At 40.4% G+C, this 24,207-nt stretch overlaps 3 protein-coding genes across 6 annotated transcripts in view; 2 read left to right on the top strand and 1 right to left on the bottom strand.

The window, feature by feature from the left end:
• Positions 1 to 3,122, top strand: part of rab9a (RAB9A, member RAS oncogene family) — a 49,741-nt gene extending 46,619 nt beyond the window's left edge. For all 3 annotated transcript variants that reach the window (XM_078408984.1, XM_078408983.1, XM_078408985.1), the window contains one exon: positions 626 to 3,122. In XM_078408984.1, the coding sequence (XP_078265110.1) occupies positions 661 to 1,263 (603 nt within the window). In that variant the 5' untranslated portion in view covers positions 626 to 660 and the 3' untranslated portion in view covers positions 1,264 to 3,122. The remainder of the gene's footprint in view (positions 1 to 625) is intronic.
• Positions 3,123 to 7,705: 4,583 nt separating this feature from the next.
• trappc2 (trafficking protein particle complex subunit 2) lies at positions 7,706 to 20,102 on the bottom strand. The gene is made up of 5 exons (XM_078408975.1): positions 19,864 to 20,102; positions 17,084 to 17,192; positions 14,101 to 14,249; positions 11,969 to 12,050; positions 7,706 to 9,894 (listed from the first exon to the last, which is right to left on the bottom strand). Exons 2-5 carry the CDS (start codon positions 17,174 to 17,176, stop codon positions 9,796 to 9,798), a joined length of 423 nt encoding a protein of 140 aa, XP_078265101.1. The 5' UTR covers positions 17,177 to 17,192; positions 19,864 to 20,102; the 3' UTR covers positions 7,706 to 9,795.
• Positions 20,103 to 20,303: 201 nt separating this feature from the next.
• The window catches only part of ofd1 (OFD1 centriole and centriolar satellite protein), a 73,293-nt gene continuing 69,389 nt past the window's right edge, over positions 20,304 to 24,207 (top strand). The window contains exons 1-3 of one of the 2 annotated variants that reach the window (XM_078408977.1): positions 20,304 to 20,361; positions 21,906 to 22,020; positions 22,538 to 22,753. In XM_078408977.1, the coding sequence (XP_078265103.1) occupies positions 21,925 to 22,020; positions 22,538 to 22,753 (312 nt within the window). In that variant the 5' untranslated portion in view covers positions 20,304 to 20,361; positions 21,906 to 21,924. Of the gene's footprint in view, positions 20,362 to 20,767; positions 21,026 to 21,905; positions 22,021 to 22,537; positions 22,754 to 24,207 lie in introns of those variants that run through there. The other variant, XM_078408976.1, reaches the window with a different exon arrangement.

Consider the following 24,207-nt stretch of genomic DNA (forward strand, 5'->3'; position numbering starts at 1 on the left):
TCCCACACTCCAAAGACGTACAGGTATGTAGGTTAATTGGCTGGGTAAATGTAAAAATTGTCCCTAGTGGGTGTAGGATAGTGTTAATGTGCGGGGATCACTGGGCGGTGCGGACTTGGTGGGCCGAAAAGGCCTGTTTCCGCGCTGTATATATATGATATGATATATGAGAGAAATCAGAAAAGGCTCACGTCTTATCCGATTCAAACTCATTTTTAAGAGTTGTACTTTGGGTGATCATTATCATTGGCTATTCCCATAAAGTGCTGTTGGTATTTAAAAAAGATTTCCTGCACAAAAACTGATGTTGTTTAAACATGTGCATTGAACTGGCAATTTACTTGGCCGGCCTTTGTTTCTTGCACTTTCCGATGTAATGGATACACTGGAGTTTTTCTTGTCCTCTTTCAATTTGACTACATAAAAGCTCTTCACATCTACATGGAGTACTTTGATATTACCCCATGCACCTTCTGTCCAACTACCTTCTGCCCATCCTTGCCTGAAGATCCTTTTCCCACCCCTTTCACCAATCCCTTGACTTCACTGTAGGTTTGTGATTTGTTTTTGTTATTTACAGTCTACATCTCTATGAAATGAATAACAACAATTTTTTTTGTAATAGGTTTTGTCTTCATCGCTTAGACATTTGAGGTTGCCATGGCTGGAAAATCAACCCTATTGAAGGTTATCCTACTGGGAGATGGTGGAGTAGGAAAAAGTTCGCTCATGAATAGATACGTTACCAATAAGTTTGACATACATCTGTTTCATACGATAGGGGTTGAGTTTCTAAACAAAGATTTGGAAGTAGATGGACATTTTGTGACAATGCAGATCTGGGACACCGCAGGTCAAGAGAGATTTAGGAGTCTTCGGACACCATTCTATCGAGGCTCTGATTGTTGCCTCCTTACTTTTAGTGTGGATGATTACCAAAGCTTCCAAAATTTGAGCAATTGGAAAAAGGAATTTATCTTTTATGCAGATGTGAAGGAGCCAGAGAGTTTCCCATTTGTGGTTCTAGGCAATAAAATTGATGTCAGTGAGAGGCAAGTTTCAACAGAAGACGCTCAGGCTTGGTGCAAAGATAACGGCAACCATCCTTACTTTGAAACAAGTGCAAAAGATGCGACCAATGTTGCAGTGGCCTTTGAAGAAGCTGTTCGACGAGTTCTTGCCACCGATGATAGATGTGACAGTTTCATGCAGACAGACACGGTGAATTTAAATAGGGCGAAGCAAAGCTCGTCCTGCTGCTGACTGGGCTGAATGCAATGAACCTTCCACTATGTGCCATTGGTTTACTGATGGGTGTTGATTGGGATAGTGCAAATCTGCTGGGACTGTTTTGAGAAAACCATTGTCGGCCAGCTAAAAGAAACACGTTGCACTGGTTGGGAAAAGATGCGAAGATACATGTGCACGAACACAATGTCCATGGCCTGGATTATCCACTTGTAACTGACACATTCTTAGGTCGGGTGATGGGATCAAAAGCAGTTTTGAGTTTAAGATTAACCAAATATGGAAAGTTAAAAAGTAAATTAAAAGTAAAATTAATTTGGTATTGGTACAATATTTCTAACTAAAATATTAAATAAAATATGGAAGAAAACAATACTGTAGCTTGATTGAGATGGTTGTAAACTTTAATTTGTATGCCATTTCTCTGAACTGCTCATTTCACATTTTTGTTTTGGTGCTTCTATTCTGACCCCAAAAATAAGGTGTATTGTACTGGCATTTTTTTTTCTTTTGCTATGAAAACAATGGAGTATTTACTGGTATTAGGTTAAACCTTGAATTTTTATTTCCTGATTTTGATTAACTGGAAGATCTATTAATGAATGTTTTGTTCTGCTGAGCAGGGTACTTTTATGTGATACGAAAAATGTAATCTATACAGCAAGATGGTTGTTGCAAAGTCAAATAACCACAAGGTACTGTTTCAAGTTTGAGAAAAGGTGAAAGTTTGCTAAACAGTTCATTGATACACAAACAAATCACCAAAGATTGAGATTATACAAATGATGTAAAGGTACAGTGTGTTTTGAATTGATTTGTAAAGATCTGAAATCGTCAATCTTTTATGAAGTAACATGTCTTCAGTACCATTCCATGAGGTATCATTGCATTCATTTATTTCCCCCTCAGGGTTAGGTGTAAACTGTAAAACAAGTTATGGTTGTAAATGCTATTATTTTGGGCAATGTAATGGTGTCACATGTATCAACTTACATAAATGCTATCTATTGGATTGCCTTGTCTTTTTTTAATTACCACTAAAAAAAATTGTTGTACATGTGTACATTACTGCGGTTGGAGTTCTTCTGAGGTTTGGGATTTATAAACCAGTTGGAATTTGCAACCATCGGCTTCTGATTTAGTTTTAGATTGTAGATCTTTTTGCTGCTGTATGTTCCATTGTATGCCAAATCAAATTAATTGTTATGCAGAACCACTAAAAATATCAAATTGTCTGTTTTCACCTGTGTGGATCATACGCCCCTAGAATAATGGTTTGAAATGTACTTCAAGGCCTTTGTTCCTGCATAGTTGAGTGTCGGTGTGTAATGGCAGCGTGGTTGTTCTGTTTCCCCATTTTTCTCCCTGTGGTTTCTGACCATTTGTAGCATTCAAAAAGATTGGCATCTGCGTTTAAAGATCAGCATCTGTGTGTAGGGATCATTGAAATAATTAATATTTTGGATTCTGGGGCAGTTGTAGGATCTGACATGATGGATCATTTATATTATTCTCACAGAGAGCCATTTGTTAAGCTCAAAGACCAATTTATGAGAGTAGCTGAATGAGGCTTCTTTGGGCACAATGAATTCAGTTAGCAAAAGGTAGAGTAAAATCTCAAAATAAAAAACTGCTTTATTCTAACGCTTTGCTGCAATAAACATATTGTCTTAATAGTTAAATTGTTTTGTTTACCACATTAAGATTTGTGGAGCCTGGCTGATACAGTACTACTGAATTATGCAATGGAAAGTCAATTGAAATAAATTAATCTTGGAATGGAAATGTTTTAACAAACCATGCATTCTATCTGCTGAATGTTTAGGCACTCCTATGTGTTCAATATATCACCATGCTTTCTGATCACTGCTTTTATTCACTATATAAAATTCTTTAATCACTTTTTGGTGTTTTTCTTCAGTAACTGAACTTCTCAAGTGCAATATGTTTCAACAAGCACAGTATTTCACAATTTAATTTTAAATATAAAAATATTTGTTTCAAATCCTAAACCTGTCCCAAAAACAGATTTGTTTGTGTGTTGGACAGCTTCAGCCTATGCTCAATCGTGTTCCTAGCTAAGACACTGCTCTGCAAGTACAAACCCTATCCCATTAAATTGAGCACACTTATAACTGCTGCATTTAACTCCTGCAATTGAGGGAATCGTTATACATTTGTTTCTTTTGGAGAAACAAAATACTGGAAATATTCACCAGGAAAAATGGGATTTTTAAATAGAGAAATTTCAGGGTCATTGACTTAATGTAGAAATGTTGGATAATTTTGAGGTCAATGATCCTTTAGAATCCTTTTCTGAAAGAGCCATTTTTAAAATTTTTATAAAGGGAATTCCCCAGGTGCACTAGCTATTTTATCATCTGCTATCACTTCTACCAGATAACCACAAAATAATGGCAAAACAAATCATGTTTGGGCAAGATGTTACAGGTAGAAAAACATGGTGCAAGGCAAAGGGACAAATAAGTGAAGTTGAAGTTCGAGCAACTTTAAATAGATATTACAATAATTACTTTTATAAAACAGCAATGATTCTATGGGTAACATTCAAACACTTGATATCATTGTTTAAAAGATGCTACTCAAGGGTGCTATTTTTAACAGTGTCGGGTGACCTTTAATTGTTGGAATAGGATTGGGATGAATGTCAGATGATGATTTAAAGTAATTGGAATCGTGGGTGACTGAAGGCTGCCTAGAGTAGTTGGGAAAGAAACCAATGGCACTTCAAGATAAAGCAGACCATATTGTGAATGGGTATGTGGTCTTTTTTTAATAACAGGCTACTTTTTGGTTCAGTTTAATTTAGGGTTTAATTTTGGATACAGGTATTTTTGGTTATTAAATTTGGAGACCTAAAGTTTTATGTAGAAGCAACTAATATATTTAAACTCTACTCTTTTTCATTGTTTGTGCCCTGACACTTTGCTAATCCAAATACAAAAAATGAGATTTTAAAATAATGAAGTAAATTCAAAAGATGTATGTAGACATCCATACGTCCAAGATTGAATGGTCCATATTCAAGATTCAGAAAATCCTTTGTATTTATTCCTTTGTATGGAGTAGCTCAGCAGGTCAGGCAGCACCTCGGGAGAGAAGGAATGGGTGACGTTTCGGGTCGAGACCCTTCTTAAATCCTTTGGTAGATCATGACAAGCATTTTGAATGATCATACAGGCATTGACTTTTTACTTTGTCGGCAACGATACAAATCTGAGGGAACACTCCACTTTTACACTGGCTGCTAGCACAGTCATCAGTAAAGACGATGTTGGCTAGTTATGGTTATTGTGCATGCTGCACTTTTCATTATGCCGCTGCTCCCAAAACACCTGGATTTGTAAGGATTGAAAGTGTAATCATCAAAGGTTTGTGAAAAATACTCCTTGCTTTAAAGATCACTGACCTACAAAATAACCAACATTTTCCTGCTATTCCAATATTTTCAGAACTGGCCAAATTATTCCATTTGAGAGAATGTGGTGAAAAGGCTGCAGTCTCAAGATTTAAAAAAAAACTATTATGTTCAATATTCAACGAATTACTGACATAGTATAGGCAGTAACGGCCAGCATGATATTGTGACTAGACACAAAATGCTGGAGTAACTCAGCGGGACAGGCAGCGTCTCTGGAGAGAATAAATGGTTGACGTTTCGAGTCAAGACCCTTCTTCAGACTCGCATTCTTTCCTGCACATGATATTGTAACTGATGGGATCATTTTTGATAGATTTCTTGGTAATTTGCAAAGTAGGCTCAATGTCTATGTGCGTGAGTAAATCATGTGTGATGGAATTCATTGACCCTTTTTACAAAAAAAAGCCGACCTTTATCACGGCATATAATGAGATGTAGGCTCTCCTTTAATGCAAAATAGCTTTATCATGTAACTGGATGTATGTGTGCATAAACGTAAATCATCAGCCCACAACTAATCACAACTATGTAAAGCAATGTTACGAGATAGTGAGCGATAGAGAATTGCATACCTATCCAATTTTCACATTGTTCATTGCAGTATTCCTCTCTTTGTTCTTGTGGAATTTAAACTGCACCGTTGCAGCTGAATCACAAGGCCTTCAGCCGAGTGATGACAATTTTTTTATTGCCAGCAATATTTGCCACGCATCTCAATCTCATTCAAAAACCTGTGGCAAATACTTCCAAGTCCATTTGCCTGTTGCCTCCTCCATATTTACAGGATCAAACATGAGCTTGAGGAATATCTCGTCTTCCATTTGGATATATTGCAGACATTTGGTTTCTATCAAATTCAGTAATTTAGGGCAACTTGCTTTGTATCAAAATTGGTCAGTACTGATGTAGGTCATAATCAGAGCTGTTTTATTTTCCTCTACCAGCACTGCCTGATTGTCCGGTCATTTCCTACAGCACTAATTCATTGATTACGTGTTCCTTTGCTTGATCTGTCTCGTGTAGATCTGCTAACCAGATGGTTTAATCAACAGCTCTTTACCCAGTCAAAGGGTAATCAACAGCTCTTTACCCTTTTGTCCTGACCATCTTTTGTCCTGACCATCTTTCCCTCCTCCAATCTTTGCAACTTAAAAGCTGTGTTCTGACTGTGCTAAATCTCTTTTCCCCAGGTTAAGCGTAACCACAATGTTCTCTTTATTTCAGATGCATGGACCTACAGTTTATTTTTATCAATGCATTTAGTATGCATCTTTTTAGTATGCATTAGTAGGTATTGAAGGATGTTTTTCAAAATATAGCTCACTGAGAGGGCCATGCACTTGATTTTGCATGGTCATCAATTATATAATTATTCTTGTATTCATACGTTTTCCATGTTCTCATTTGTAGTTTCTATTGATAAATGTACTCTGAGGTTGAGGCTGGAAATAATTTTGTATTCTGAAATAGGGAAAGTGACTTCCGGCCACAATGATTTAAGACTTTAAAGGAAAAAAATCGTTTTCTATCACATTGTTAATGCCTGTTGTTTTAACATGTTTTCTGTGCCATTGAGCTCTGCTGGGTTTTCACCTGCCTCCACCATGAACGGTATCATATGACTTGTGTAATATCTTCCTACAGAATTATTAAGAGCAAAACATAAAGATATGAATCTAACTTGGGTTTCCCCTCAGCAATGATGCAAGATCAAAGGATTCTTCCTTATCATGCTTCATATAGTAGCTCTTGTAGCCCTACTGACTTCTTCCAAAGCGCAAGATGAAGTCCATCGGAGAACCACGCCTAATGCAGCTGAATATTGTTTCCTCTTCCATTACTAAGTAATGTAGGGAATTTCTGCAGGTATTCTGAGCTGGCATAAGATCAAGTGCTTTGGAAATCACTTAGCTGGGGATTTTGATCTGAAGTAGGAGGAACCTATGCCCACACATTAAAACTTTAGTTTGACCTATTATAAAACAACTGACTTTATTTATGATGGTCACAGAATAATGAATGGATTTCTGCATTTGATTCTTGAAGGACTAGCAAAAATCCAGAATGCTAGTTAACTCGGTTTTCTTGTAATTTGTTGACTTTCATTTATCTCCAACACTGCAAAAGTATAAAAATGTTCACATCTTCTGGCTCCACATAAACAAACCAGGTAACCTATCTGTACATTAAGTCTGGTTCTCAATAATTTTGAAAAGTTATGGAAAACATGGGTTCAACTACATCTTTATTCACAAATCTACATGTCCTAGGAATTGTAAGTGGCTGTACAAAATCATGCAAACTTTAGTAATAGTTTCCAAAGAATTGCAAGTTTCAACACAGTGGTACAATTGTTTTCCAATCAAGAACTTCTGAACCATTTTTAAACCTAAGGTCTTATAAATACAATTGGATGTACTGTAGTGATTTTTTTTAAAAACCTTCTGATTGCTATAGTTTAGTTCCTGTGGGTCAATTTATATTCTGTGAGAATACCCTTCCCCGCTACAACTAAGAATTGTTAACTTAGGAAGTGCTGTTGGTTCATCTTAAACAATTACTGAAGATATCAGAAATACAAAAGACATTTGTTTCTTTCCATCCATCGTGACTCCCATAAAGCAATCAACTGATTTGTGAGCAATTTCAATCTGGAAATTTAGATTAGTTAAACAGTGTAAGAATGCAAGTCATAAATTCTGTTATTTAGTGATTCACAAGATAGGATTGTGGTCACTCACACCCCCACTTCATTCAAGAGTGTTTTATTGTCGTATGTATGTAGGTTAATTGGCTGGGTAAATGTAAAAATTGTCCCTAGTGGGTGTAGGATAGTGTTAATGTACGGGGATCGCTGGGCGGCACGGACTTGGAGGGCCGAAAAGGCCTGTTTCCGGCTGTATATATATGATATGATATGATGATAGAACAATTAAATTCTTATTTGCTGCAGCACAACAGAATATGTAAGCATGGCACACTTAATAATAATAATAATCTATTGTAATTCAGAGCTTATTTGAGGTTGTAGTGTTTAATAGTCTGATGGCTGTAGAGAAGCAGCTGTTCCTGGACGTTAGTTTTCAGGCTCCTGTACCGTCTTCCCAATGGCAGGGGTGAAATGAGTGTGTGGGTCTCTGATGATGCTGGCTGCCTTTTTGAGGCAGCGACTCTGATAAATCCCTTTGTTGGTGGGGAGGTCAGAGCCAGTAATGGACTGGGCAGTCTTGCACACTTTTTGCAGTCTTTTCTGCTCCTGAACGTTCAAGTTGCCATTCATGATCTTTCATTTGTACATTTAGAGGCTGTAGAGCCCCAAGGTGTTGGGTGTAACCTAATTCCCTCAATTAGGGATAGGAGGATACTGAATGCTGTATCTGGTAGTGGGAAGGCAGAGTTAATTGAGGGGTCATTAAAGGGTTGTAATTAATTGGAGCATGAAATACATTGAACATTTTTAGTAAAGCAAAGATATTAAGGATTGGCTTTGACTGAGCACATTTGCACCCTTTTGAACTCAACTGTAATTCAATGATTCCCAGTAACCAACTATGGCAGTCTCCTTCCCCTGACATTCCCTGCACTTTCTACAACCCCATCTGTGTCCCTTGTATTCTACTATTTGCAAGTTTGCCAATATCTTCTATTTGCAAGTTTGTTCCACTATTATCATCGTCTGGTACAGGAACTGCACCGCACCAGGCAGGAAGAGCCTGCAGCAGGAAGAGTCTGCGGAGAACATCATCTGGGAGCCTCTCCCCTCCATTCTAGACATTTTCAACAAAAGATGCCTCGGAAAAGCCTCCAACATTATAAAGGACTCCTCCCACCCCTCCCATGGACTCTTTCCCCCTCGGTCGTCCTACATGAGGTACCAGAGCATCAGGGCCAGCACCACCAGGATGTGCAACTGCTTCTTCCCCCTGGCTGTTGGAATGATAGAACACGCTGCTGCCCCCAACGCACACACACAACATGCACCGTACATCAATATCAACCACTGCACTTCAGCCCCGTGAGGAACGACATTTCGTTCAAATATCTACTTATATGTTTGAATGACAATTTATTGTTAAGTTTCATTTGCTGTTTACTCTTTAGACCTTTTCTGAATGCACAATTTATTATTCACCATCCTCGACCTGTCATTTATTCTCTCCTGGTCTTCACCTAATCATAGCCATTCACTTTAACCCCCATTTCTGCAGCTTTAAAAGTTTTCCAAAGTTACAATGAAAGATGATCATCCTGAGATTTTAACTATTTTTCTCTATAAATGATGCATGCTCTGTTGAGTAGTTCCTACTATTTGCATTGCAGGCATATCATTAAGTCACCAATTTAGCCAAATCCATCTTGCTTATGAGGCACCTGACCTACATGTTAAAGTTGTGTTAAGAACCAGAGGGCTATTTTGAAAGGTCCTTGCCCAACTAGGAAAACCATTTTTCTAGACAAATAAAATGTCACTTATTTCCCCTTTCTTAGATTATAATCACAATTCAAAATACATTTTTGCTAAATAGAATTCTAAAATGGAAACCTTAAAGCCTTCAGCAGCATAGTAACTTTCTAATCTGAATGGGTAGTAAAGATTAGCTATGGGACTATAGTCCTTGGGTGCAGACAAAATAAAGCCAGGGAGGACAGGTCCATTTAATATTTATTATCCTCGATGTTATTTTTAGTTAAATAGAATAAGCTTGGATGAAAAGAAAATTTCTTTGTTGAAGTCGAGGTCATACTACAAGGTGGCTACAACGAGCAAGACAAAATTAAGCAGATTTGTTGAAAGTTACCATGAAACAGTGTAACAAGCTTGACAATAGGAATAAGTTCTATAATCAAAGTGCATACAGGTACCACTCCCATATCAATATATACATAGCTGACAAAAATGGGTCCAATCACAACAACGTTTACTTTCAATTGACGCATACAGTGTAAATTGAGGATCTAAACAAACTGATGTTATACTGAACTTCAATATCAGTGATGTCAAAATCCAACAGATACATTATATACTTAAGTGACAGCAAAATTGATAAAATAAAATTTTGTGTACTAATTTAATATACAGAATGGCATTTAATAATTAGAAATCTTCAACTGAGCAGATGTTTCTTTCCCAAGAATTGAACTTTTCTATCAAATGCTGTTGATCGAATTAGGGTGTTAGGTTCATAAAATGGATTCATAGCAAACTAAAAAGGAAACAAAATAGTAATCAGACAAGTTACAAAAATCCAAAGTTATCAGGTCAAAGGAGGCACCCTGTTAATTTATGATAAACTAAAAATTAGATAAAAGACATGATGGCTAGAGGTTCATTAAAATAACAAACTGCAACTATACCAATTAGTGGGAAGAAACAGCAAAGTTTCTCCCAAGACGACAAGAAGCTTCCTATCAAGTCTAGTCATATTGAGGCTGTAGAAAATCATTTTTTATAAATGTTATGCTGGATTGGTATGGATTTATGAAGGGGAAATCATGCTTGACAAATCTTCTGGAATTTGTTGAGGATGTAACAAGTAAAATGGACAAAGGAGAGCCAGTGGATGTAGTGTACCTGGACTTTCAGAAAGCCTTTGATAAGGTCCCACACAGGAGATTAGTGGGCAGAATTAGAGCACATGGTATTGGGTTGTAGGATATTGACATGGATAGAAAATTGGTTGGCAGACAGGAAACAAAGAGTAGGGATTAACGGATCCCTTTCAGGATGGCAGGCAATGACTAGTGAGGTACCGCAAGGCTCGGTGCCGGAACTGCAGCTACTTACAATGTACATTAATGATGTAGATGAAGGAATTAAAAGTAACATTAGCAAATTTGCAGATGACACAAACCTGGGTGGCAGTATGAACTGTGAAGAGGATGCTACGAGGATGCAGGATGACTTGGACAGGTTGGATGAGTGGCCAGATGCATGGCAGATACAGTATAATGTGGGTAAATGTGAGGTTACCCACTTTGGTGGCAAGAACAGGAAGGCAGATTATTATCTGAATGGTGTCAGGTTAGGAAAAGGGGAAGTACAACGTGAACTGGGTGTCCTTGTACATCAGTCACTGAAAGCATGCAAGTACAGCAAGCAGTGAAGAAAGCTAATGACATGTTAGCCTTCATAACGAGAGGAGTTGAGTGTAGGAGCAAAGAAGTCCTTCTGCAGTTGTACAGGGCCCTGGTGAGACCATACCTGGAGTATTGTGTGCAGTTTTGGTCTCCTAATTTGAGGAAAGACATCTTGCTATTGAGGGAGTGCAACATAGGTTCATGAGGTTAATTCCCTGGATGGGGACTGTCATATGATGAAAGAATGGAGCGACTGGAATTTAGAAAGATGAGAGGGGATCTTATAGAAACATAAAATTATTAAGGGATTGGACACTCTAGATGCAGGAAACATGTTCTCGATATATATGGGAAGTCCAGAACCAGGGGCCACAGTTTTAAGAATAAGTGTATGCCATTTAGAACTGAGATGAAAAACTGTTTTACACAGAGTTGTAAATTTGTGGAATTCTCAGCAGTGGAGGCCAATTCACTGGATGCATTCAAAGGAGAGTTAGATAAAGCTTTTAGGGCTCGCGGAATCAAGGGATATGGGGAGAAGGCAGGAATGAGGTACTGATTGTGGATAATCAGCCATGATCACATTGAATGGTGGTGCTGACTCAAAGGGCCGAATGGCCTACTCCTGCACCTATTGTGTATGTATCTATGCTAATACCAACATTCAGATTAATCTTGTTGCGAGCCTATCATGTTTAGATGTGTAAGAAGGAATTGCAGATGCTGGTTTAAACCGAAGATAGACACAGAAAGCTGAGCAACTCAGCGGGTCAGAAATCACTGGAGAAAAGGAATGTGACATTTCGTGTCGAGACCCTTCTTCAGACTGAGTCAGGGGAACGGGAAACGAGAGATATAGACGGTGGAACTCTTTCACCTAGCTCACAGCTAAGGCCTGTTTCCTTTCTCATCGTTAAGTTTTTGCATATCTTTTTCATTTGTTCTATATCACTCCATATCTCCATCTATATCTCTCGTTTCCTATTCAGAAACGTCACCTATTTCTTTTCTCCAGAGATGCTGAGTGACCCGCTGAGTTACCCAACTTTATGTGTCTATCTTCATGTTGAAATGTTACTGTCTATCCCTTTTGCATGTGCAGAATGAGAAAGATTAATCAAGATTACACAAGTTAAATTTCAACAGTAATCTTACAATTGTCCCCTTCAGAGAACAAAAGTAGAATAAAAATTTACTTACCCTAATGTACAAATCATAGACATCATTGAAGAAGTTTTTTATTCCATCTTCTTGCCGAACATCGTGCAACATTATGAATCTCATATGTGAAGAGGAATTAAGGAAAATAACAAAACTTGAGTTGAAAATGGTTATATAATTTTTTCACCACACAGCTGCATTTCTGTTGGCCACTCAAAACAGCTGCATGTGATATTTCAGTAAATTATTAGAGGAACTCAAGCTGCTTAAGTTAACCACTAAGGCTATCCTACTCCTACTCCTATTTGGTTTTCACCCAGCTTTGATGAAGAACCGGTAATATAGTTCCAAGTCAGGATGGTTTGCAACTGGGAAGTGAACCTGAAAATGGTTCACATGCACCTGCTGCTCATGTGCTTGGTGAAAAGATCTTGGGTTTTGGAGGCAGTATCAGAATAACCCGAATGAGTGGTGTATTTTGTACAGTGTAAACAGCAGTCACAATATGTAGATGGTCTAGAGAATGAATACTCAGAGAGTGGTCAGTGGGTGCTCATCAAGTGGGCTTCATTGTCCTGGATGCTGTTGAACTCGAGAGCTGTTGGAGCTGCAATCATCCGGGCGGCACAGTAGCTCAGCGGTAGAGTTGCTGCCTGACAGCGCTAGAGACCCGGATTCGATCCTGACTAAAGGGCCTGTCCCACTTAGGCGATTTTTTAGGCGGCTGCCGGCGACTATCAAAGTCGTAGCAGATCGCCAACATTTTATTTTACCCTACGACAATGACCACGACAATGCCGAGTCAGGTCAAGATTACACCGTCTTCGGAAACATTGCGAAATTCCCACACTTATCAATGCTTCTCTGGCGTCCTAACTTTAGCTGAAATCAGACAAGTTCGTAATTACTTGAGTTTTGAAATATAACGTCTTGCCCGGGTTACTTGAAAACCAAGCTTCACGGTAACAAGGCATAAACTGGATTGACTTCCAGTTTACAAATAGCAGTATTAAGAAATTTAATTTTAAACGTGGTTAAATGGATTTTTGTGCGGAGTGTGGGCATTCTTTGAAAACGTACGGGAAATGCATATCTGGTATTTGGGTTGCCTATCTGGGTTGGGAGCCTACTTTAAAAGTAATCGCTGGTGGCCATAAACATCGCGAAAATTCCCACGCTTACCGACCGTCAAACTGTCACCTCCAATCTACCTGTCAAATGTCCTGACGGTAAATAGGTTAAACATAAGAATTTTATGGTATCTTCAAATGACTTTACTTAATTTAGTACGTTCGCCCTGTGATCATGCGGGTTTCCACCGGGTGCTCCGGTTTCCTCCCATACTCCAAAGACGTGCAGGTTTATAGGGTAATTGGCTTCGGTAAAAATTGCAAATGGTCCCAGGTGTGTAGGACATTGCTTGTACACGGGGGTGATCTCCGATCGGCGTGAACTCAGTAGGCCGGAGGACCAGTTTCCATGCTGTAGCTCTAAAATCTAAAGTAAAGTCTAAATGCAGAGTATCTTATTACACTGCTGATTTGCGGCCTTGAAGATGGTGTAAACCCTTTGGGATATTGGAATTACTTTTGTAGCCATGATAGTTGGCCCACTTGAGTTTCTGGACAACAACTAACTCGAGGATGATGATTGTAGAGTTGCCTTGGCTCTGGTAATGTCCTTGATGGTCAAGGGCCCCTGGGTATGTTCTCTTCCATTGGGAATGGTCATTGCCTGACAGTCCGATGGTACAAATGTTACATGGTCCTTTATGTACATCTGAAGGCCTTCTCTGAAATAATTTTCTAGTTACTTGTGAATAATATTGGATGACACACCAACTGAAACGGAATAATCCAGTGGACGTGCACAGGTTGATCAGAAAAATTATTTGCTGAAATAGAAAATTAGATGAACTATGCCAATGAGAGTAATGAAGTTTTTTTTTTTTTTTTGCAATTGGGTAGGATTTCAAAACACCAACATCAAGTTGATTTGGCAGGATAACAAAAGGGGCAAAATATTACTCTTTCATACCTAATTCGATGTACACAATCATAAATATTTTACTGACTGCACCATTGCAAGACAATGTACGTTGCTAAGCATTAGCAATGCAGAAAAAAATGTTCATTCTCTTCAACCTTGAAAAGGTTCACTTAGAAAAAAGGATATGGCCAGCTGTAACAAATGCAGAGACAAACCATTCATTGAACTTATCCACAGTCTTCAGGTACATATTGTTGGATAACCACATGTTCTCATCCACCAGGTCAAGGGCAGCATGAGCTATAAACTGATTAAGGTGTCGATGATCATCCTGTTTGGAAGAAGAAAATTTATGCATGTACTCAACCAACAAACTACCTTTAAACATAATGAGCAATGATCCTTTATAATTATCTTGAAACTGGATTTGGTTTGCATTAGTTAGCGGAATTCATTATGGATTTAGTTTCGGGAATGTAACTGGGCAAGTATCGATTGCCAAGCCATTTGGTAGCGCTGATAGAAACTGAAGATTTAACATTGGCAAAAAAGACAATGTCAAAGTAGAATTAAAAGCTCTAAATGCCGGAAGGCAAATTTTATCGCTCGTGATATAGCCAAACAGCGTTATAACAAGGAAATACAAGAAGATTTATGAGGATGTTGCCAGGACTCATGGGTCCGAGCTGTAGGGAGAGGTTGAGTAAGCTGGGACTCTATTCCTTGGAGCGCAGGAGGATGAGGTGATTTTATAAAGGCGTATAAAATCATGAAAGAAATAGATCGAGTAAATGGACAATCTCTTCCCAAGAGGAGAAGAATCGAGGACCTTTCTCCACACTACCTGCCCCTCCACGTATCTTTGTATCATCTGCAAACTTGGCTACAAAACCTTCAATTCCCTCACCCAATTCATTGATATACAACGTGAAGAATAATGACCCCGGCACTGATCCGTGCGGAACACCGCTTGTTACTGGCAGCCAACCAGCAAAAGCCCCCTTTATTGCCACTTTGCCTTCTGCCATCCAGCCAACCTGCTGTCCATGCTAGTACCTGTTCTTCGATAGCAAAGGCTCTCGTCTTCTTCAGCAGCCTCACGTGTGGCACCTTATAAAAGGCCTTCTGAAAATCCAGATAAACAACATCCATTGACTTTCCTTTGTCTATCTTGCTATTTACTTCCTCAAAGAATTCCAACAGATGCATCAGGCAAGATCTCCCTTTCATAAAACCATGCTAACTCTGGCCTATTTTATCCTGTGGTTCTAAGTACTCAGAAACCTCATCCTTTATCATCACGGACTCTAAAATTGTACCAACCGGACAGATTATTCTCCACAATATTGTAATGAATGAACAACATCAAAAGACAAAACTGATAAGAATTACTAAAAGTGGAGAGACGAATCTAGGTCTGCCATTTGTTAAGAACAAAAACATTTGCACATACTGGTAGTTGTGCGAAAATGCAAGAATCCATCAGGTCTGTTGGGCATTAAGCGATTAATGAATTGGGGTATACTATTTGGTCATAATGTAATTTCTATTGGGAACTAGGGAACCATTTAAAGTTACTTTGGAAATTGACAAGCAGAAAAAATAGCTTCTTGGGATCAAAGGTTTCAGGAAGAATGTCTCCCTGTAAACTTCCTACAACAATCAGACAGGAATGTGTCATGAGAACAGCAAGTTTCACGGTAGTTGGTCATAGAAATTGGCAAGCAACTGCTTCTATTATACTAGGTAATTGCCTTGTGGAGCACATGACACTTTTATTATTAATTTGATTCCAACCTATCTGTCTGTGATCTTCTGCAGTTGTAATGAGGCCCAACATAAACATGAGGAGTCGCAACTCATTCCTTCTGGGCAAATCGTAGCCTTTATATTCGAATTCTACAAATGTTCTATCTGGGATATCAGTTCAGCATTTTCTCTCAAAACCGGCACAACCTGAATTGCTGGGAATGCCCCACAGCTCCACATTTTGGAACTTTTACATTCCTTTGTGTTCTCAGTGTTTGAATGCCCTCCTCTCATTACTTTTACAAACAAAGGAGCACGTTGTCTTTCACCATCCGCTTCCATTAATCCATCAACCTTGTTTACCACCAGCATCCTTGTCCTCACCCCAGAGATATTCTGCTCGTCCTATCCATCCCTGCAACTCAATCCTAATGTTTTTTTCTCTATCGCAGTCCTATTTAAAGGACCTCACCCTGAAACATCAACCTTTGTTTATCTCTCCACAGATGCTGCCTGTCTTGCTGAGTGTTTCGAGCATTGCTTTAATTTCAGATATTCAACACCTGCCGTATTTGAGGAACTCAGCAGATTGGGTAGTTTTTGTGGAGGAAACAAGACAGATTAAATTTTGGGTCAGGATCATTCTTCAGACTAGTTTTTATAAAAATGTTTATCTTCAGACAATCGCACCTGCAGTGGATAAAATGGAAGTTTAAATGGATAGATCCTCAAGCCACTTGAGAAGAAGTGCAGGAGAATTCAATAGAGTTGGTAGGTTTGCATCACTTGACAACAGAAGTCTCCTCCATCTTCCTGCTGAAAGGTTTGTACGCATTAATATTCTGGGCAATAGCAATTCCACTGTTAACAACATGGACCAAGGTTCATCCAGTTGTTAATTTATGGATGCGTGGATGGTACAGAAGGTGTCTGCCTGGCAAGTCTAAAATAAAGAGCTAATAGACTAGCAGTAGAATTACTGTCTTTCAGCACCAGAGGCCTGGGTTCAATCCTGACTACGGTTGCTGGCTGTACGGAGTTTACGTTCACCCCATGACTTGCGTGGGTTTTCTCCGAGATCTTCATTTTCTTTCCACACTCCAAAGACACACAGGTTTGTAGGGTAATTGGCATGGTGTAAATGTAAATTGTCCCTAGTATGTGTAGGCTAGTGTTAATGTGCATGGATCGCTGGTCGGTGCGGTCTCCATGGGCCAGCTGGTTTCCATGCTGTATTTCCAAGGAAACAAACAAACCACAATTTTGATTGATATTGTGACTCTGCTTCAGTAAGTCATCCATCACATAAAATGAATCACAAAAGTTGTCAGAAAAAGTGAGATGTACAATTGCCATTGTGGAGCTTGGGCATGCCAGGGCACTGAGTACGCTTGTGGGTAAATACTGTATACTTACTTTGGGTTCCATTTTGCCTGTTGGAAGAAACTCCATTTCAAAAACGGGATTATCATGGTGACCAACTATAACAAAATAAAAGCTCCCAGCCATTTTTTCCTAGTCTAACCTGCAAAACAAATAATATAATGTTCACCTGAAATAAACCACAAATTTTAAAATACTTTTTGAAATTATATAAAGGCTTTTTTCTACATTCTGGTACAGCCACTAAGTTTTGGAATCGTATTTCTAAATGAAACCATGAAGCTGGTTTATATATTTTTCTAATTTCTTTAACAAATTATGCAAATTTGAATGAGAACTTTTTTAAATTTTAATTACCATATTTCCCTCTTTCTAACATAATTGATTCCAGGCTAAAAGTGAGCAATTTTTTTTCAGGAAGCTGCCAATATTGCATGGAAATAATTCAGGAGATTAATAACATAGATGCAACATAGGCCATCCCTGGGTAACGAACTTTTTACAGACACCAATAAATCGATTTTGTCCTTAAGTTGGAATATAGATAGAAAAAAAGTTGCTCATGGTAACCTTATCTCCACAATATTGTAATGACCAACATGACAGATAAGAACAACAATAAGTGGAGACACAAAACTAGTCGTCTAAAGAGGAAAAAAAGACCTCTACACATATAGGTAGTTCTGCTATAAAGCAGAATTCCATCAGGCTAATTGAGTATTAAGGAATTATCGATGAATTAGGAAACACTATTAGGTTATAACACAATTTTAATTGGGATCTAGAAAACCGTATAACCTTACTTTGGAAGTTGACAAGCAGTAAAAAAAAGCTCCTTGGGATAAAAGGTTTCCAGAAAAAAAAGTTTCCATATAAACTTTGCGCAGTAATCAGATATCAATGTCTCTTCACAACAGTCAGTTTCACAATTGAAATTGACACATAATTATTTCTACTGACACTTGTACAGACACTGTATTAGACAATATAGCATATTGCCTTCAATATTTTTAGCTTTCAGTAACAAAAATAAACTTACAACTATTGAAACCCTCTGTTTTTGAAAATAGACAATAGGAACAGGCCATTCGGCCCTTCGAGCCAGCACCACCATTCAATGTGATCATCCTCGATCAGTACCCTGTTCCTGCCTTCTCCCCATACCCCCTGACTCCGCTATCCTTAAGAGCTCTATCTAACTCTCCCTTGAATGCATTCAGAGAATTGGCCTCCTCTGCCTTCTGAGGCAGTGAATTCCACAGATTTACAACTCTCTGACTGAAAACGTTTTTCCTCATCTCCGTTCTGTTTTTCAAAATCCTGTGGGAAAAGTAATTTTGTTATTGATCGAGTCTGAAACTCTCTAGAAACCAAAACCCCCTTTCGCCCCAATGACACACTTGTTTTTATAATACGAGTTTCCTGGGAACACAAACATTCGCTTTGTTGCACAACTACCTTTAGGTCGGATTGTCTTTGATTAATATTCTGGGAGCTCGTTCATATGCAAGGTGACTGTGGGTAGGGCGTTCGTAACCCGGGGACAGCCTGTGGCTGGGAGAGAGGCTTTAGCCTGCCCAATTGTAGGACATCATAGATAGACACAACATGCTGGAGTAATTCAGCGGGGCAGGCAGCATCTTTGGTGAAAAGGAGTGGTTGACGATTCGGATGAGACCCTTCTTCAGACTGAGAGTCAGGGGAAAGGGAAACGAGATATAAAGATGGTGATGATATAGAGACATAGAACAAATGAAAGATATGCAAAAAAAGTAACGATGATCAAGGAAACGGTCCATTGTTGGCTGGACCTCATATGTTAACAGTACCTTACATTTCACTTGGGCAGCTTACAACCCAGGGTCTCGACCCCGAAACATCACCCTCTACTTCTCTCCAGATACTGCCTGTCCCGCTGAGTTACTCCTGCACTCTATGTCTACTTTTGATATAAACCAACATCTGCAATTCTTTCCTACACAGTATGATTGTTGATTCCTCTAATTTCAAGTAACCCTCTCTCTCCACCCCCACCCCCTCACCCTGTCTCCCACCCACCCTGGGTCCCTGCTTCCCCGACTAGTCGCACTGTCCTGATTAGTTTTACTGTTTGTGTGCCTGGTCGTCACCTTCCCCTCAGCTCAGCCAACAATGAACCCTTCTACATTTCCTTCTCAGCGTCTGTTTTGATCTGTCGTTTTCACACCTTGTTCTTCCACATATCTCTGTGTCTCCCTCCCCCCTGACTGTCAGTCTGAAGCAGGGGGGTCTCGCCCATTCCTTCTCCCCAGAGATGTTGCTGAGTTACTCCCGCATTGTGTGTCACTGGTACAACGACGAGGGCGGGACGGGGCAGGGGGGAACTGCAGATGCCGGATCACCCCGGAGATAGACCCGGAATGCTGGAGTGTCTCAGCGAGGCTTAAGAAAATTCTTAAGGGGTTGGACAGGCTAGATGCAGGAAGATTGTTCCCGATGTTGGGGAAGTCCAGAACAAGGGGGTCACAGTTTAAGGGGGAAGTCTTTTAGGACCGAGATGAGAGTTTTTTTTCACACAGAGTGGTGAATCTGTGGAATTCTCTGCCACAGAAGGTAGTTGAGGCCAGTTCATTGGCTATATTTAAGAGGGAGTTAGATGTGGCTAAAGGGATCAGGGGGTATGGAGAGAAGGCAGGTACAGGATACTGAGTTGGATGATCAGCCATGATCATATTGAATGGCGGTGCAGGCTCGAAGGGCCGAATGGCCTACTCCTGCACCTATTTTCTATGTTTCTATGAGAGAAGCCCGGGCCCGGCTGCTGCTGATCCTACCTGCGGCGCCCAGACCAGCCTTGCGGGTACCGGGCCGACGGGCCTGCTTCGTTATTCTCTCGTCGGGGCGACACTGCCGCAGCCTGGCTTTGTGTCCGCGGGTAATTACGCTGCTGCCACCGACGCTCAACCGTCTCCAGCCGGCGGTGAGGCCAACAACACCGACACCAACGGCTGCCGCCTGCCAGCTTCCGACGGAGAGGGGCCGTCGCGTAGTCAGCCCGCCCACCTGGCGTCCCGCGTCACCGCAGTCAGCCCGCCTGGCGTCTCGCGTCATCGCCGTCAGCCCGCCCGGCGGTTGCGTCACGCCCAACTGCCCGTCGCGCGTCACGCCCAACAGCCCGCCCAGCGTCTCGCGTCACGCCCAACAGCCCGCCCGGCGTCTCGCGTCACGCCCAACTGCCCGCCCGGCGTCCCGCGTCAACCCCTGTCAGCCCGCCCGGCGTCCCGCGGTTGCCGGAGTTACTGGTGGAGCGTCGGAGCTGCGATAACGACGGGGTGAGTGCTGGAGGAGGGGGGAGAGAGGGAGGGAGGGGGAGAGGGGGAGAGGGGGAGGGAGGGGGAGAGGAAAGAGAAGGGAAGGGGGGGAGGAGTGCTGGAGGGGAGGGAGGAGGGGGAGAGGGGGGGGGGAGGGGGGGAGGTAGGGGGGGGAGGGAGAGGAAAGGGAAGGGGGGGAGGAGTGCTGGAGGGGAGGGAGGAGGGGAGGGAGGGAGAGGGGGGGGGGAGTGCTGGGGGGTGAGTGTTGGAGGGGCCTCATCTTCTACAGTTCTACAGGGACAGGGAGGCCTTTCAGCTCAGCATCAATGCCGGGCCGGGGGAGGTGGGGGCGGTGTGACTGGGTGGGGGCTTTTGCAGGGGAGGGGGGTGGTGAGAAACAAAGGTGAAACCAACTTGTGAAGGTCTGGGCACTGCCAAGGCGGGCCGGCCAGGTGGCCTCTCTGCCAGGGGTGGGATCCTAGGAATTGACACAGTGCTGTTTCTATCTGTTTTTTAAAATAAATAAATTGTCACCACCGTTGAAGAAATGTTCTGAGAAAGAGGGAGTGTGAAACAGGGAAACAGTGTGCTGGCATTAATGATTGTACATGTAGTCCTAGTCAATTACGATCTACAATATGCCTGTAAAGCTGCAGCAAGTCACAGATTCATTGTTCCAGTTAAGGTGCATTTGACTGTCACTCTCGATTCCTAAAGAGCAGAGGTGCATGGTCGAGCATTTTCTGTAGATTAACTTGTGCAACAAAGTGTGTCTGTCCCTGGCAGATAGATTTTGTGAAAACTTTAGTTTCAACCAATTATTTCGTATGTCACAGACTTTATTGATTGATGATACATCTGAAGACAGATTGAAATTGTTTGAAATTGAAATGCAGACAAATTGGATCACATTGGAATTGACAAATGTCAAATTCTTAAATCTATGAGATTTTTGGTTTGGTTCTGAATAATTTGAAGATCATAAGGTCATAGGTGGCAGGAGTAGAATTAGTCTACGCCATTCAATCATGGCTGACCTATCTCTCCCTCCTAACCCCATTCTCCTGCCTTCTCCTCATAACCCCTGACACCTGTACTAATCAAAAATCTATCTAGCTCTGCCTTAAAAATATCCACTGACTTGGCCTCATGTCAAGTAGGTTGGAGTTTGACGGGCTGCCTGGATGTTTGGAGACGTGCGAATGCTCAGTGGCCTTTGGCCTTCGGAAGGAGCAGCGGGAAATATTTACGAGGAGAAATCAGGAAATATTGGTAATAAAGATTTAATGTTCGCTTGTGAAGGAGTGTACACGGGCTTTGCAGCGGCCAACGAAGATCGGCACAAGACAATCCTTTTTGGCCCTGGCAGATGATAGAATTTATGATATCTTTAGTTTCAACCAGTTATTTTGCACGTCAACATAGTTTATTTATTGATGATATTTATGTATAACTGTTTTATCTTTGCAAAACAAATGTAATTATTTTCAGATATCCTAACCATGATTCTTGATCTTGATGTTTACATTTTGTAATATAAATATTTTTTGTTCAATCCATTGCAGTTTATACATAAAATTAAAAATGGCTTCTGGAAATGGTCAAGCTATTTCCTCAGAAGAACTTCGGAGAAGACTTTATCAGACATTCAAAAACAGAGGTGTCTTAGATTCTTTAAAGGTACTCATTTCATTGAACTAAATTAATATTATTGCACAAAAATCCAGGAATTATATATTAACAGCTAAGTAAAACCCCCACACTAGATGTGGAAGCAAAATGGTGTTATCTTGCGATCCTTGTAGATCCCTTAAAATATCCGTCTAATTGAGTTGCAGCGATTGTAAATGGTGTTAAATAGCTGCTTCCTCATGTTTGCATGCCATCTTTTAAATTCATTATTACAGAACTTCTATAATTTTTAATTACATCTGTGAAACCTTATTAATTCTATAATTAGTTTGCAGTTACTATAATTAGGTTGCTGTTAAAAATATTGATGTGTGTAATATGTATTTAATACGCCATAGTTCTGTGTACAAACTAATCTCCTAGGAATGCTAATTGTAACATTATCCAACGTTAATTCAGCATTAAATAGCAATGTCTTGGATGAAATAACGGGAAATATTAGTCTACTTACCACATCAGCAAGTTTCTTCAAAAGTTTCACTCGCGTAAATTTCCTCTTGTCCAGTCTCAGCTTCGAAATCAGCTTGTTCATGAGCTAACACGGCCGGATTTAAATGGACGTTTACTTTCATATGGTCATCATCGTCAGCATTCTTCTACGGATGAAGACTCTCTATTAATGATGGCAGCAAATAGCATTGTAGCCGATCACCTGAGCAGGACAGGATACGAGTACTCGCTGTCCGTCTTCTTTCCAGAATGTGGCTTAGAAAAGGAGAAGGTAAATCACAATTGTATTCATATTAATTTTTAAAATTAAACTAGTAGGAAGCAAACTTCAATTTGAAGGAGCAAGTAGTTGAACTGATTATTGGTATGAAATCAGTGCCTATCTATTAAACTGTCAGTGTTTCTTGTACAAAATGAACAACCCCATGAAATGTGCTGCTGTTAAGTTTTACAAATACATTGATAACAATTTTAATCTGACCTTAGGCCCATGTTAATATAAGAAAATAACTGCAGATGCTGGTACAAATCGGAGGTATTTATTCACAAAATGCTGGAGTAACTCAGCAGGTCAGGCAGCATCTCAGGAGAGAAGGAATGGGTGACGTTTCAGGTCGAGACCCTTCTTCAGCCTGAAGAAGGGTCTCGACCCGAAACGTCACCCATTCCTTCTCTCCTGAGATGCTGCCTGACCTGCTGAGTTACTCCAGCGTTTTGTGAATATTAGGCCCATGTTAAAGTAGGTTGAGTAATTCCAAATGGTCAGACAATTTAGGAGTGTATGCTGTGTCAACAGTCTAATAACCATCTGTGGTAATAAGTACAGATAGCACACTTGGATGTGCAGATGCTGGAGAGGGTCGCGAGGAAGTTTACGAGAATGATCCCAGGAATGAGTGAGTTAACATATGGGAGCTTTTGGCGGTGTGAGGCCTCTACTCGTTGGAGTGTAGAAAGATATTTGGGGGACCTCATTGAAATGTATTGAATAGTGAAAGGCCTGGATAGAGTGGACGAGGAGAGGATATTTCCACTAGTGGGAGATTCTAGGACCAGAGGTCATAGCCTCAGAATAAATCAATGTTCCTTTAGGAAGTAGATGATCAGAAATTTCTTTAGTCAGTGGGTGGTGAATCTGTGAAATTCTTTGCCACAGAAGGCTGTGGAGGCCAAGTCAATGGATATTTTTACGGCAGAGATAGATAGATTCTTGATTAGGTTGGATGTCGGGGGTTAGGCACCCCACCTTGGGAGAAGGCAGGAGAATGGGGTTGAGAGGGAAAGATAGATCAGCCATGATTGAATGAATGGCCTAATTCTGCTCCTGTCACTTATGAACTTGTGAACTTCCCCTGAATTTTCTTGTCTCTAACATGAAGTCACTGACTTGTGTTCGTGCATTGTTCCAACAGCCTTTAAATTTATTAGGGTACTGTGCTTCTTTCTTTTCAAATGGACAATCACAATGACTTCAATTTTGGCTTTGTTTGGAGTGTATGTTATGTGCATGATTTTAATTGGAGCTGCTGATGGTGATCAGGAATTGGAACCCCAAATTATTTGATTTCCTTGCTTCTTCTGGAGTAGTGCCCTTCCTATTGCTGTGATTGAGCTACACTTCCCCAGCACAATTCTATGATCCAGCGTATAAGATTCTGCAGATCTCAACGTTTTTAGTACATGAATCCATAGGGCTGATGAAAATGAAAACATCTGTTTTAATCT

The sequence above is a fragment of the Rhinoraja longicauda genome, chromosome 12 (assembly GCF_053455715.1).
Source record: "Rhinoraja longicauda isolate Sanriku21f chromosome 12, sRhiLon1.1, whole genome shotgun sequence".
In the NCBI taxonomy this organism is placed as follows: Eukaryota; Metazoa; Chordata; class Chondrichthyes; order Rajiformes; family Arhynchobatidae; genus Rhinoraja; species Rhinoraja longicauda.

Bases quoted from the DNA above. Each gene is read 5' to 3' on its own strand.
- trappc2 (XM_078408975.1), bottom strand. From the start codon at position 17,176: ATGGCTGGGAGCTTTTATTTTGTTATAGTTGGTCACCATGATAATCCC. The intron at 12,051-14,100 runs CCTTTTTTCTAA...CTCTTCACATAT, and splicing joins TTTGTTACAGCTGGCCATAT to GAGATTCATAATGTTGCACG. The intron at 9,895-11,968 runs GTAAGTAAATTT...TTTCCTTTTTAG, and splicing joins TCTATGATTTGTACATTAGG to TTTGCTATGAATCCATTTTA.